The sequence below is a fragment of the Protomyctophum bolini genome (assembly GCF_963924005.1).
Source record: "Protomyctophum bolini genome assembly, chromosome: 6".
Lineage (NCBI taxonomy): Eukaryota > Metazoa > Chordata > Actinopteri > Myctophiformes > Myctophidae > Protomyctophum > Protomyctophum bolini.
The window spans coordinates 20,037,457-20,052,465 of NC_137867.1; the positions used below are offsets into that span (position 1 = coordinate 20,037,457).

General features: G+C 34.3%; 1 protein-coding gene across 2 annotated transcripts in view; it reads left to right on the forward strand.

Moving 5' to 3' along the window:
• Window positions 1–647: 647 nt before the first annotated feature.
• Window positions 648–15,009, forward strand: part of LOC308316674 (zinc phosphodiesterase ELAC protein 1-like) — a 115,694-nt gene continuing 101,332 nt past the window's right edge. Inside the window, exons 1-3 of one of the 2 annotated variants that reach the window (XM_080765378.1) lie at window positions 648–894; window positions 980–1,186; window positions 1,542–1,600. In XM_080765378.1, the coding sequence (XP_080621504.1) occupies window positions 726–894; window positions 980–1,186; window positions 1,542–1,600 (435 nt within the window). In that variant the 5' untranslated portion in view covers window positions 648–725. The remainder of the gene's footprint in view (window positions 895–979; window positions 1,187–1,541; window positions 1,601–15,009) is intronic. The other variant, XM_080765379.1, reaches the window with a different exon arrangement.

Genomic DNA, 15,009 nt, shown 5'->3' on the forward strand with positions numbered 1-15,009 from the left:
TTTCAAATTGCAGCCAACCATAGGTGCCCTTTGAGAGCGGTTTTGAAGGAGTCAAGGGATTCACATGTCTTAATGACTGTTGGTAGGGCGTTACACATTTTGGTGGCATAGGAGCGAAAATAATTTAGTCCCTTGTTTGTGCCGAATCTGGGTTGTACATGGTTTGCACTGCCTCTGGTGTTGTGTGGGTGTGTAGTATACTAAGCTAAGGCTTTTTAGTGGTCACTCCCAGGTTAAATAAAAACGTCTGGGTTTCCGAGGCTACTGCGAGTAGTTTGAAATAGACACTCATGCTTTCTGGGGTATTATTTGGGGCCTTGAACACAATGAATATCAACTGTTTAATACTTTCCAGTAAATAGATGGAGGGGGGGGGGGGGGATTGTGACGGTTAATGCTGTCATAAAGCCACTCCCAGGTTAAAACAGAATTTTAGCAAAAGCAGGATAATAAACAATGTGTCTATGAGGCGCGTGCCACGTGGTATCATATTTCTCCTGTTGTGTGTACTAATGTATATCTGCCATTACATTATTATTATACGATTAAAGAAATATTAGAAAAATAAGTAAACATACGTCGCTTGTGTTGCGCGTCATCATCGTGAGCCTGTGTTTACATTACAACTGGAACTGCTGGAACTGGAACGTGGCCTCGGTCAGTACTCAGTTCATGTCAAGAGTTGTTTTATAAACATATTATTTTATTTATTTTTTCAGGAGAAAATGACAATGGATCTGACTTTTCTGGGGACTGGGTCTGCCTATCCGGCCCCGCACCGCGGCGCCTCCGCGCTGGTTCTGAGGACCGAGGGAGAATGTTGGCTGTTCGACTGCGGCGAGGGAACCCAGACTCAGATCATGAAGAGTCAGCTGCGAGCTGGTGAGTCTACGTGTACGTGGTTCTCAAACAATCTTATGTCAAAGAATGTCTGTATTGACTACTGCAATATTTTTCATGTTTTTACAATTATATACAGGTCGAATCACTAAAGTTTTCATCTCCCACTTGCATGGGGATCACCTGTTTGGCCTGCCTGGACTCCTGTGTACTGTGAGTCTCAACACGAACCCAAGCCTCTCCGAGTCTTTACCCTGTGTGGATATTTATGGGCCCCGGGGCCTTAGGCACTTCCTCAGGGTGACTCTTGGTCTGACGGGTTCACAACTTCTCTTCCCTTATGCAGGCAGGTCATTGATATTCAAGCTTCATTTCAACATACATTACATACTTTTAGTTTTAACCCAGTTGGATATGCTAAAAACAAGGCGTTGCCCTTTCCAGGAGTGCTAGCTGGAAGGCTGACTGATGTAATGTTGATATAGAAAGCAATGTGCAACTACTCCAAACTGAATGTGCACTAAAATGTCTAAATCATCTAATTTACTCCAAGTCTGCAAATCACATGTGTAGTCTGGGTTTGGGCATTCAGTGTTAGATTTTATTTTTCTAATTACATTTATTTAACTGTCTCATGTTCTGTTTCTCTGATCTGCTCCATTCCTCTCCACTCTCTTCTATTTTACTTGTATACAATTTAGTGCATGAACTGGAACCGACTCCAGACCAGAGTCCACCAGAAGGGCAACTCAGCCTTGAAGTATGTATTTGATTAATTATATAATTATTATTATTCACATCTAGCTACAAATACTGGATAACTCACCCTGGTAGAAAAGGGGCTTGCCCGTTTTTCATCCCAGAGGTTTCCCCAGAGAGGGGTGGGAGGGGCTAGGAGCAGGGGGGCAACTTAGGCGATAGTCCTGTAATGTATGCAGATTCAAACACAGTTTACACACTGCCTTACAATGCTTACATACACTACAGCAAACCTTTAGTTACCTTAGGTTCAAGATTCATAACTTATATGCAATTGGCTGTTTATATTCTTTTTGGAAAAATATAAAAAGATTCTCCTATGGAAAGGCTATTATTTTACTTATATTGATAATTTAGTATTATGTAAGGTTTTGCCCACTCAAATGTTGTCAGAGAATCCCCACATAGCCTACAACAACTTCCGTGAACCGACACTGTCTACTGTTGTGAAAGTTTCAACACCAAAGTTGGCGTGAATTAGCAAACTGGACATTTAGACTGAATGTTTCCTTTATCCTGAAAATTCCGGGAGGGTGAGTTGTCCTGTTACCCTAGCTATAAATTCCACAACTCTGTGTGTGCACTGCAACTGTGCATATGTATATAATATACGGTAACGTACTAACGGTATATGATATCTGTCGTCATCGCTTATGTCAAGAACCATCCATGGTGGGCGGCTGTGGTTCAGGATGTAGAGCAGGTCGTCCAATGATCTGTGGGTCGGCGGTTTGAATCCCGGCTCCTCCTGTCCACATGTCGAAGTGTCCTTGGACACTGAACCCCACATTTCCTCCAATGAGTTGGTCGGTGTGAGCTTGCCATAATGTTTTAGGAGCTGTTTCTCAACAACCAAAGTGTCAAATAATGGTTAGAAGCTGTTTTTCAACAACCAAAAGTGTCAAATAATGTTTTAGGAGCTGTTTCTCAACAACCAAAGTGTCAAATAATGGTTAGAAGCTGTTTTTTAACAACCAAAAGTGTCAAATAATGTTTTATGAGCTGTTTCTCAACAACCAAAGTGTCAAATAATGGTTAGAAGCTGTTTTTCAACAACCAAAAGTGTCAAATAATGTTTTAGGAGCTGTTTCTCAACAACCGAAAGTGTCAAATAATGTTTTAGGAGCTGTTTCTCAACAACCAAAGTGTCAAATAATGGTTAGAAGCTGTTTTTCAACAACCAAAAGTGTCAAATAATGTTTTAGGAGCTGTTTCTCAACAACCAAAGTGTCAAATAATGGTTAGAAGCTGTTTTTCAACAACCAAAAGTGTCAAATAATGTTTTATGAGCTGTTTCTCAACAACCAAAAGTGTCAAATAATGTTTTAGGAGCTGTTTCTCAACAACCAAAGTGTCAAATAATGTTTAGAAGCTGTTTTTCAACAACCAAAAGTGTCAAATAATGTTTTAGGAGCTGTTTCTCAACAACCAAAAGTGTCAAATAATGTTTTAGGAGCTGTTTCTCAACAACCAAAGTGTCAAATAATGGTTAGAAGCTGTTTTTTAACAACCAAAAGTGTAAAATAATGTTTTATGAGCTGTTTCTCAACAACCCAAAGTGTCAAATAATGGTTAGAAGCTGTTTTTCAACAACCAAAAGTGTCAAATAATGTTTTAGGAGCTGTTTCTCAACAACCAAAAGTGTCAAATAATGTTTTAGGAGCTGTTTCTCAACAACCAAAGTGTAAAATAATGGTTAGAAGCTGTTTTTCAACAACCAAAAGTGTCAAATAATGTTTTAGGAGCTGTTTCTCAACAACCAAAGTGTCAAATAATGGTTAGAAGCTGTTTTTCAACAACCAAAAGTGTCAAATAATGTTTTAGGAGCTGTTTCTCAACAACCAAAAGTGTCAAATAATGTTTTAGGAGCTGTTTCTCAACAACCAAAGTGTCAAATAATGGTTAGAAGCTGTTTTTCAACAACCAAAAGTGTCAAATAATGTTTTAGGAGCTGTTTCTCAACAACCGAAAGTGTCAAATAATGTTTTAGGAGCTGTTTCTCAACAACCAAAGTGTCAAATAATGGTTAGAAGCTGTTTTTCAACAACCAAAAGTGTCAAATAATGTTTTAGGAGCTGTTTCTCAACAACCAAAGTGTCAAATAATGTTTAGAAGCTGTTTTTCAACAACCAAAAGTGTCAAATAATGTTTTAGGAGCTGTTTCTCAACAACCAAAAGTGTCAAATAATGTTTTAGGAGCTGTTTCTCAACAACCAAAGTGTCAAATAATGGTTAGAAGCTGTTTTTTAACAACCAAAAGTGTCAAATAATGTTTTATGAGCTGTTTCTCAACAACCCAAAGTGTCAAATAATGGTTAGAAGCTGTTTTTCAACAACCAAAAGTGTCAAATAATGTTTTAGGAGCTGTTTCTCAACAACAAAGTGTCAAATAATGTTTTAGGAGCTGTTTCTCAACAACCAAAGTGTCAAATAATGGTTAGAAGCTGTTTTTCAACAACCAAAAGTGTCAAATAATGTTTTAGGAGCTGTTTCTCAACAACCAAAAGTGTAAAATAATGTTTTAGGAGCTGTTTCTCAACAACCAAAGTGTCAAATAATGGTTAGAAGCTGTTTTTCAACAACCAAAAGTGTCAAATAATGTTTTAGGAGCTGTTTCTCAACAACCAAAGTGTCAAATAATGTTTTAGGAGCTGTTTCTCAATAACCAAAAGTGTAAAATAATGTTTTAGGAGCTGTTTCTCAACAACCAAAGTGTCAAATAATGGTTAGAAGCTGTTTTTCAACAACCAAAAGTGTCAAATAATGTTTTAGGAGCTGTTTCTCAACAACCAAAAGTGTAAAATAATGTTTTAGGAGCTGTTTCTCAACAACCAAAGTGTCAAATAATGGTTAGAAGCTGTTTTTCAACAACCAAAAGTGTCAAATAATGTTTTAGGAGCTGTTTCTCAATAACCAAAAGTGTAAAATAATGTTTTAGGAGCTGTTTCTCAACAACCAAAGTGTCAAATAATGGTTAGAAGCTGTTTTTCAACAACCAAAAGTGTCAAATAATGTTTTAGGAGCTGTTTCTCAACAACCAAAAGTTTAAAATAATGTTTTAGGAGCTGTTTCTCAACAACCAAAGTGTCAAATAATGGTTAGAAGCTGTTTTTCAACAACCAAAAGTGTCAAATAATGTTTTAGGAGCTGTTTCTCAATAACCAAACGTGTAAAATAATGTTTTAGGAGCTGTTTCTCAACAACCAAAGTGTCAAATAATGGTTAGAAGCTGTTTTTCAACAACCAAAAGTGTCAAATAATGTTTTAGGAGCTGTTTCTCAACAACCAAAAGTGTAAAATAATGTTTTAGGAGCTGTTTCTCAACAACCAAAAGTGTAAAATAATGTTTTAGGAGCTGTTTCTCAACAACCAAAGTGTCAAATAATGGTTAGAAGCTGTTTTTCAACAACCAAAAGTGTCAAATAATGTTTTAGGAGCTGTTTCTCAACAACCAAAAGTGTAAAATAATGTTTTAGGAGCTGTTTCTCAACAACCAAAGTGTCAAATAATGGTTAGAAGCTGTTTTTCAACAACCAAAAGTGTCAAATAATGTTTTAGGAGCTGTTTCTCAACAACTAAAAGTGTAAAATAATGTAGAAAAGGGGCTTGCCCGTTTTTCATCCCAGAGGTTTCCCCAGAGAGGGGTGGGAGGGGCTAGGAGCAGGGGGGCAACTTAGGCGATAGTCCTGTAATGTATGCAGATTCAAACACAGTTTACACACTGCCTTACAATGCTTACATACACTACAGCAAACCTTTAGTTACCTTAGGTTCAAGATTCATAACTTATATGCAATTGGCTGTTTATATTCTTTTTGGAAAAATATAAAAAGATTCTCCTATGGAAAGGCTATTATTTTACTTATATTGATAATTTAGTATTATGTAAGGTTTTGCCCACTCAAATGTTGTCAGAGAATCCCCACATAGCCTACAACAACTTCCGTGAACCGACACTGTCTACTGTTGTGAAAGTTTCAACACCAAAGTTGGCGTGAATTAGCAAACTGGACATTTAGACTGAATGTTTCCTTTATCCTGAAAATTCCGGGAGGGTGAGTTGTCCTGTTACCCTAGCTATAAATTCCACAACTCTGTGTGTGCACTGCAACTGTGCATATGTATATAATATACGGTAACGTACTAACGGTATATGATATCTGTCGTCATCGCTTATGTCAAGAACCATCCATGGTGGGCGGCTGTGGTTCAGGATGTAGAGCAGGTCGTCCAATGATCTGTGGGTCGGCGGTTTGAATCCCGGCTCCTCCTGTCCACATGTCGAAGTGTCCTTGGACACTGAACCCCACATTTCCTCCAATGAGTTGGTCGGTGTGAGCTTGCCATAATGTTTTAGGAGCTGTTTCTCAACAACCAAAGTGTCAAATAATGGTTAGAAGCTGTTTTTCAACAACCAAAAGTGTCAAATAATGTTTTAGGAGCTGTTTCTCAACAACCAAAGTGTCAAATAATGGTTAGAAGCTGTTTTTTAACAACCAAAAGTGTCAAATAATGTTTTATGAGCTGTTTCTCAACAACCAAAGTGTCAAATAATGGTTAGAAGCTGTTTTTCAACAACCAAAAGTGTCAAATAATGTTTTAGGAGCTGTTTCTCAACAACCGAAAGTGTCAAATAATGTTTTAGGAGCTGTTTCTCAACAACCAAAGTGTCAAATAATGGTTAGAAGCTGTTTTTCAACAACCAAAAGTGTCAAATAATGTTTTAGGAGCTGTTTCTCAACAACCAAAGTGTCAAATAATGGTTAGAAGCTGTTTTTCAACAACCAAAAGTGTCAAATAATGTTTTATGAGCTGTTTCTCAACAACCAAAAGTGTCAAATAATGTTTTAGGAGCTGTTTCTCAACAACCAAAGTGTCAAATAATGTTTAGAAGCTGTTTTTCAACAACCAAAAGTGTCAAATAATGTTTTAGGAGCTGTTTCTCAACAACCAAAAGTGTCAAATAATGTTTTAGGAGCTGTTTCTCAACAACCAAAGTGTCAAATAATGGTTAGAAGCTGTTTTTTAACAACCAAAAGTGTAAAATAATGTTTTATGAGCTGTTTCTCAACAACCCAAAGTGTCAAATAATGGTTAGAAGCTGTTTTTCAACAACCAAAAGTGTCAAATAATGTTTTAGGAGCTGTTTCTCAACAACCAAAAGTGTCAAATAATGTTTTAGGAGCTGTTTCTCAACAACCAAAGTGTCAAATAATGGTTAGAAGCTGTTTTTCAACAACCAAAAGTGTCAAATAATGTTTTAGGAGCTGTTTCTCAACAACCAAAGTGTCAAATAATGGTTAGAAGCTGTTTTTCAACAACCAAAAGTGTCAAATAATGTTTTAGGAGCTGTTTCTCAACAACCAAAAGTGTCAAATAATGTTTTAGGAGCTGTTTCTCAACAACCAAAGTGTCAAATAATGGTTAGAAGCTGTTTTTCAACAACCAAAAGTGTCAAATAATGTTTTAGGAGCTGTTTCTCAACAACCAAAAGTGTCAAATAATGTTTTAGGAGCTGTTTCTCAACAACCAAAGTGTAAAATAATGGTTAGAAGCTGTTTTTCAACAACCAAAAGTGTCAAATAATGTTTTAGGAGCTGTTTCTCAACAACCAAAGTGTCAAATAATGGTTAGAAGCTGTTTTTCAACAACCAAAAGTGTCAAATAATGTTTTAGGAGCTGTTTCTCAACAACCAAAAGTGTCAAATAATGTTTTAGGAGCTGTTTCTCAACAACCAAAGTGTCAAATAATGGTTAGAAGCTGTTTTTCAACAACCAAAAGTGTCAAATAATGTTTTAGGAGCTGTTTCTCAACAACCGAAAGTGTCAAATAATGTTTTAGGAGCTGTTTCTCAACAACCAAAGTGTCAAATAATGGTTAGAAGCTGTTTTTCAACAACCAAAAGTGTCAAATAATGTTTTAGGAGCTGTTTCTCAACAACCAAAGTGTCAAATAATGTTTAGAAGCTGTTTTTCAACAACCAAAAGTGTCAAATAATGTTTTAGGAGCTGTTTCTCAACAACCAAAAGTGTCAAATAATGTTTTAGGAGCTGTTTCTCAACAACCAAAGTGTCAAATAATGGTTAGAAGCTGTTTTTTAACAACCAAAAGTGTCAAATAATGTTTTATGAGCTGTTTCTCAACAACCCAAAGTGTCAAATAATGGTTAGAAGCTGTTTTTCAACAACCAAAAGTGTCAAATAATGTTTTAGGAGCTGTTTCTCAACAACAAAGTGTCAAATAATGTTTTAGGAGCTGTTTCTCAACAACCAAAGTGTCAAATAATGGTTAGAAGCTGTTTTTCAACAACCAAAAGTGTCAAATAATGTTTTAGGAGCTGTTTCTCAACAACCAAAAGTGTAAAATAATGTTTTAGGAGCTGTTTCTCAACAACCAAAGTGTCAAATAATGGTTAGAAGCTGTTTTTCAACAACCAAAAGTGTCAAATAATGTTTTAGGAGCTGTTTCTCAACAACCAAAGTGTCAAATAATGTTTTAGGAGCTGTTTCTCAATAACCAAAAGTGTAAAATAATGTTTTAGGAGCTGTTTCTCAACAACCAAAGTGTCAAATAATGGTTAGAAGCTGTTTTTCAACAACCAAAAGTGTCAAATAATGTTTTAGGAGCTGTTTCTCAACAACCAAAAGTGTAAAATAATGTTTTAGGAGCTGTTTCTCAACAACCAAAGTGTCAAATAATGGTTAGAAGCTGTTTTTCAACAACCAAAAGTGTCAAATAATGTTTTAGGAGCTGTTTCTCAATAACCAAAAGTGTAAAATAATGTTTTAGGAGCTGTTTCTCAACAACCAAAGTGTCAAATAATGGTTAGAAGCTGTTTTTCAACAACCAAAAGTGTCAAATAATGTTTTAGGAGCTGTTTCTCAACAACCAAAAGTTTAAAATAATGTTTTAGGAGCTGTTTCTCAACAACCAAAGTGTCAAATAATGGTTAGAAGCTGTTTTTCAACAACCAAAAGTGTCAAATAATGTTTTAGGAGCTGTTTCTCAATAACCAAACGTGTAAAATAATGTTTTAGGAGCTGTTTCTCAACAACCAAAGTGTCAAATAATGGTTAGAAGCTGTTTTTCAACAACCAAAAGTGTCAAATAATGTTTTAGGAGCTGTTTCTCAACAACCAAAAGTGTAAAATAATGTTTTAGGAGCTGTTTCTCAACAACCAAAAGTGTAAAATAATGTTTTAGGAGCTGTTTCTCAACAACCAAAGTGTCAAATAATGGTTAGAAGCTGTTTTTCAACAACCAAAAGTGTCAAATAATGTTTTAGGAGCTGTTTCTCAACAACCAAAAGTGTAAAATAATGTTTTAGGAGCTGTTTCTCAACAACCAAAGTGTCAAATAATGGTTAGAAGCTGTTTTTCAACAACCAAAAGTGTCAAATAATGTTTTAGGAGCTGTTTCTCAACAACTAAAAGTGTAAAATAATGTTTTAGGAGCTGTTTCTCAACAACCAAAGTGTCAAATAATGTTAGAAGCTGTTTTTCAATAACCAAAAGTGTCAAATAATGTTTTAGGAGCTGTTTCTCAATAACCAAAAGTGTAAAATAATGTTTTAGGAGCTGTTTCTCAACAACCAAAGTGTCAAATAATGGTTAGAAGCTGTTTTTCAACAACCAAAAGTGTCAAATAATGTTTTAGGAGCTGTTTCTCAACAACCAAAAGTGTAAAATAATGTTTTAGGAGCTGTTTCTCAACAACCAAAGTGTCAAATAATGGTTAGAAGCTGTTTTTCAACAACCAAAAGTGTCAAATAATGTTTTAGGAGCTGTTTCTCAACAACCAAAATTGTAAAATAATGTTTTAGGAGCTGTTTCTCAACAACCAAAGTGTCAAATAATGGTTAGAAGCTGTTTTTCAACAACCAAAAGTGTCAAATAATGTTTTAGGAGCTGTTTCTCAATAACCAAAAGTGTAAAATAATGTTTTAGGAGCTGTTTCTCAACAACCAAAGTGTCAAATAATGGTTAGAAGCTGTTTTTCAACAACCAAAAGTGTCAAATAATGTTTTAGGAGCTGTTTCTCACTAACCAAAAGTGTAAAATAATGTTTTAGGAGCTGTTTCTCAACAACCAAAGTGTCAAATAATGTTTAGAAGCTGTTTTTCAACAACCAAAAGTGTCAAATAATGTTTTAGGAGCTGTTTCTCAACAACCAAAAGTGTCAAATAATGTTTTAGGAGCTGTTTCTCAACAACCAAAGTGTCAAATAATGGTTAGAAGCTGTTTTTTAACAACCAAAAGTGTCAAATAATGTTTTATGAGCTGTTTCTCAACAACCCAAAGTGTCAAATAATGGTTAGAAGCTGTTTTTCAACAACCAAAAGTGTCAAATAATGTTTTAGGAGCTGTTTCTCAACAACCAAAAGTGTAAAATAATGTTTTAGGAGCTGTTTCTCAACAACCAAAGTGTCAAATAATGGTTAGAAGCTGTTTTTCAACAACCAAAAGTGTCAAATAATGTTTTAGGAGCTGTTTCTCAACAACCAAAAGTGTAAAATAATGTTTTAGGAGCTGTTTCTCAACAACCAAAGTGTCAAATAATGGTTAGAAGCTGTTTTTCAACAACCAAAAGTGTCAAATAATGTTTTAGGAGCTGTTTCTCAACAACCAAAAGTGTAAAATAATGTTTTAGGAGCTGTTTCTCAACAACCAAAGTGTCAAATAATGGTTAGAAGCTGTTTTTCAATAACCAAAAGTGTCAAATAATGTTTTAGGAGCTGTTTCTCAATAACCAAAAGTGTAAAATAATGTTTTAGGAGCTGTTTCTCAACAACCAAAGTGTCAAATAATGGTTAGAAGCTGTTTTTCAACAACCAAAAGTGTCAAATAATGTTTTAGGAGCTGTTTCTCAACAACCAAAAGTGTAAAATAATGTTTTAGGAGCTGTTTCTCAACAACCAAAGTGTCAAATAATGGTTAGAAGCTGTTTTTCAACAACCAAAAGTGTCAAATAATGTTTTAGGAGCTGTTTCTCAACAACCAAAATTGTAAAATAATGTTTTAGGAGCTGTTTCTCAACAACCAAAGTGTCAAATAATGGTTAGAAGCTGTTTTTCAACAACCAAAAGTGTCAAATAATGTTTTAGGAGCTGTTTCTCAATAACCAAAAGTGTAAAATAATGTTTTAGGAGCTGTTTCTCAACAACCAAAGTGTCAAATAATGGTTAGAAGCTGTTTTTCAACAACCAAAAGTGTCAAATAATGTTTTAGGAGCTGTTTCTCACTAACCAAAAGTGTAAAATAATGTTTTAGGAGCTGTTTCTCAACAACCAAAGTGTCAAATAATGTTTAGAAGCTGTTTTTCAACAACCAAAAGTGTCAAATAATGTTTTAGGAGCTGTTTCTCAACAACCAAAAGTGTCAAATAATGTTTTAGGAGCTGTTTCTCAACAACCAAAGTGTCAAATAATGGTTAGAAGCTGTTTTTTAACAACCAAAAGTGTCAAATAATGTTTTATGAGCTGTTTCTCAACAACCCAAAGTGTCAAATAATGGTTAGAAGCTGTTTTTCAACAACCAAAAGTGTCAAATAATGTTTTAGGAGCTGTTTCTCAACAACCAAAAGTGTCAAATAATGTTTTAGGAGCTGTTTCTCAACAACCAAAGTGTCAAATAATGGTTAGAAGCTGTTTTTCAACAACCAAAAGTGTCAAATAATGTTTTAGGAGCTGTTTCTCAACAACCAAAAGTGTAAAATAATGTTTTAGGAGCTGTTTCTCAACAACCAAAGTGTCAAATAATGGTTAGAAGCTGTTTTTCAACAACCAAAAGTGTCAAATAATGTTTTAGGAGCTGTTTCTCAACAACCAAAGTGTCAAATAATGTTTTAGGAGCTGTTTCTCAATAACCAAAAGTGTAAAATAATGTTTTAGGAGCTGTTTCTCAACAACCAAAGTGTCAAATAATGGTTAGAAGCTGTTTTTCAACAACCAAAAGTGTCAAATAATGTTTTAGGAGCTGTTTCTCAACAACCAAAAGTGTAAAATAATGTTTTAGGAGCTGTTTCTCAACAACCAAAGTGTCAAATAATGGTTAGAAGCTGTTTTTCAACAACCAAAAGTGTCAAATAATGTTTTAGGAGCTGTTTCTCAATAACCAAAAGTGTAAAATAATGTTTTAGGAGCTGTTTCTCAACAACCAAAGTGTCAAATAATGGTTAGAAGCTGTTTTTCAACAACCAAAAGTGTCAAATAATGTTTTAGGAGCTGTTTCTCAACAACCAAAAGTTTAAAATAATGTTTTAGGAGCTGTTTCTCAACAACCAAAGTGTCAAATAATGGTTAGAAGCTGTTTTTCAACAACCAAAAGTGTCAAATAATGTTTTAGGAGCTGTTTCTCAATAACCAAACGTGTAAAATAATGTTTTAGGAGCTGTTTCTCAACAACCAAAGTGTCAAATAATGGTTAGAAGCTGTTTTTCAACAACCAAAAGTGTCAAATAATGTTTTAGGAGCTGTTTCTCAACAACCAAAAGTGTAAAATAATGTTTTAGGAGCTGTTTCTCAACAACCAAAAGTGTAAAATAATGTTTTAGGAGCTGTTTCTCAACAACCAAAGTGTCAAATAATGGTTAGAAGCTGTTTTTCAACAACCAAAAGTGTCAAATAATGTTTTAGGAGCTGTTTCTCAACAACCAAAAGTGTAAAATAATGTTTTAGGAGCTGTTTCTCAACAACCAAAGTGTCAAATAATGGTTAGAAGCTGTTTTTCAACAACCAAAAGTGTCAAATAATGTTTTAGGAGCTGTTTCTCAACAACCAAAAGTGTAAAATAATGTTTTAGGAGCTGTTTCTCAACAACCAAAGTGTCAAATAATGGTTAGAAGCTGTTTTTCAATAACCAAAAGTGTCAAATAATGTTTTAGGAGCTGTTTCTCAATAACCAAAAGTGTAAAATAATGTTTTAGGAGCTGTTTCTCAACAACCAAAGTGTCAAATAATGGTTAGAAGCTGTTTTTCAACAACCAAAAGTGTCAAATAATGTTTTAGGAGCTGTTTCTCAACAACCAAAAGTGTAAAATAATGTTTTAGGAGCTGTTTCTCAACAACCAAAGTGTCAAATAATGGTTAGAAGCTGTTTTTCAACAACCAAAAGTGTCAAATAATGTTTTAGGAGCTGTTTCTCAACAACCAAAATTGTAAAATAATGTTTTAGGAGCTGTTTCTCAACAACCAAAGTGTCAAATAATGGTTAGAAGCTGTTTTTCAACAACCAAAAGTGTCAAATAATGTTTTAGGAGCTGTTTCTCAATAACCAAAAGTGTAAAATAATGTTTTAGGAGCTGTTTCTCAACAACCAAAGTGTCAAATAATGGTTAGAAGCTGTTTTTCAACAACCAAAAGTGTCAAATAATGTTTTAGGAGCTGTTTCTCACTAACCAAAAGTGTAAAATAATGTTTTAGGAGCTGTTTCTCAACAACCAAAGTGTCAAATAATGGTTAGAAGCTGTTTTTCAACAACCAAAAGTGTCAAATAATGTTTTAGGAGCTGTTTCTCAATAACCAAAAGTGTAAAATAATGTTTTAGGAGCTGTTTCTCAACAACCAAAGTGTCAAATAATGTTTTAGGAGCTGTTTCTCAACAACCAAAGTGTCAAATAATGGTTAGAAGCTGTTTTTCAACAACCAAAAGTGTCAAATAATGTTTTAGGAGCTGTTTCTCAACAACCAAAAGTGTAAAATAATGTTTTAGGAGCTGTTTCTCAACAACCAAAGTGTCAAATAATGGTTAGAAGCTGTTTTACAACAACCAAAAGTGTCAAATAATGTTTTAGGAGCTGTTTCTCAATAACCAAAAGTGTAAAATAATGTTTTAGGAGCTGTTTCTCAACAACCAAAGTGTCAAATAATGGTTAGAAGCTGTTTTTCAACAACCAAAAGTGTCAAATAATGTTTTAGGAGCTGTTTCTCAATAACCAAAAGTGTAAAATAATGTTTTAGGAGCTGTTTCTCAACAACCAAAGTGTCAAATAATGGTTAGAAGCTGTTTTTCAACAACCAAAAGTGTAAAATAATGTTTTAGGAGCTGTTTCTCAATAACCAAAAGTGTAAAATAATGTTTTAGGAGCTGTTTCTCAACAACCAAAGTGTCAAATAATGGTTAGAAGCTGTTTTTCAACAACCAAAAGTGTCAAATAATGTTTTAGGAGCTGTTTCTCAACAACCAAATGTGTAAAATAATGTTTTAGGAGCTGTTTCTCAACAACCAAAGTGTCAAATAATGGTTAGAAGCTGTTTTTCAACAACCAAAAGTGTCAAATAATGTTTTAGGAGCTGTTTCTCAATAACCAAAAGTGTAAAATAATGTTTTAGGAGCTGTTTCTCAACAACCAACGTGTCAAATAATGGTTAGAAGCTGTTTTTCAACAACCAAAAGTGTCAAATAATGTTTTAGGAGCTGTTTCTCAACAACCAAAAGTGTAAAATAATGTTTTAGGAGCTGTTTCTCAACAACCAAAGTGTCAAATAATGGTTAGAAGCTGTTTTTCAACAACCAAAAGTGTCAAATAATGTTTTAGGAGCTGTTTCTCAACAACCAAAAGTGTAAAATAATGTTTTAGGAGCTGTTTCTCAACAACCAAAGTGTCAAATAATGGTTAGAAGCTGTTTTTCAACAACCAAAAGTGTCAAATAATGTTTTAGGAGCTGTTTCTCAACAACCAAAAGTGTAAAATAATGTTTTAGGAGCTGTTTCTCAATAACCAAAAGTGTAAAATAATGTTTTAGGAGCTGTTTCTCAACAACCAAAGTGTCAAATAATGGTTAGAAGCTGTTTTTCAACAACCAAAAGTGTCAAATAATGTTTTAGGAGCTGTTTCTCAATAACCAAAAGTGTAAAATAATGTTTTAGGAGCTGTTTCTCAACAACCAAAGTGTCAAATAATGGTTAGAAGCTGTTTTTCAACAACCAAAAGTGTCAAATAATGTTTTAGGAGCTGTTTCTCAACAACCAAAAGTGTAAAATAATGTTTTAGGAGCTGTTTCTCAAAAACCAAAGTGTCGAATAATGGTTAGAAGCTGTTTTTCAACAACCAAAAGTGTCAAATAAGGTTTTAGGAGCTGTTTCTCAATAACCAAAAGTGTAAAATAATGTTTTAGGAGCTGTTTCTCAAAAACCAAAGTGTCAAATAATGGTTAGAAGCTGTTTTTCAACAACCAAAAGTGTCAAATAATGTTTTAGGAGCTGTTTCTCAATAACCAAAAGTGTAAAATAATGTTTTAGGAGCTGTTTCTCAACAACCAAAGTGTCAAATAATGGTTAGAAGCTGTTTTTCAACAACCAAAAGTGTCAAATAATGTTTTAGGAGCTGTTTCTCAATAACCAAAAGTGTAAAATAATTTGCCAAAATAATTTGCCTCCCAAAATAATTTGCCAAAATAATTTGCCTCCCAA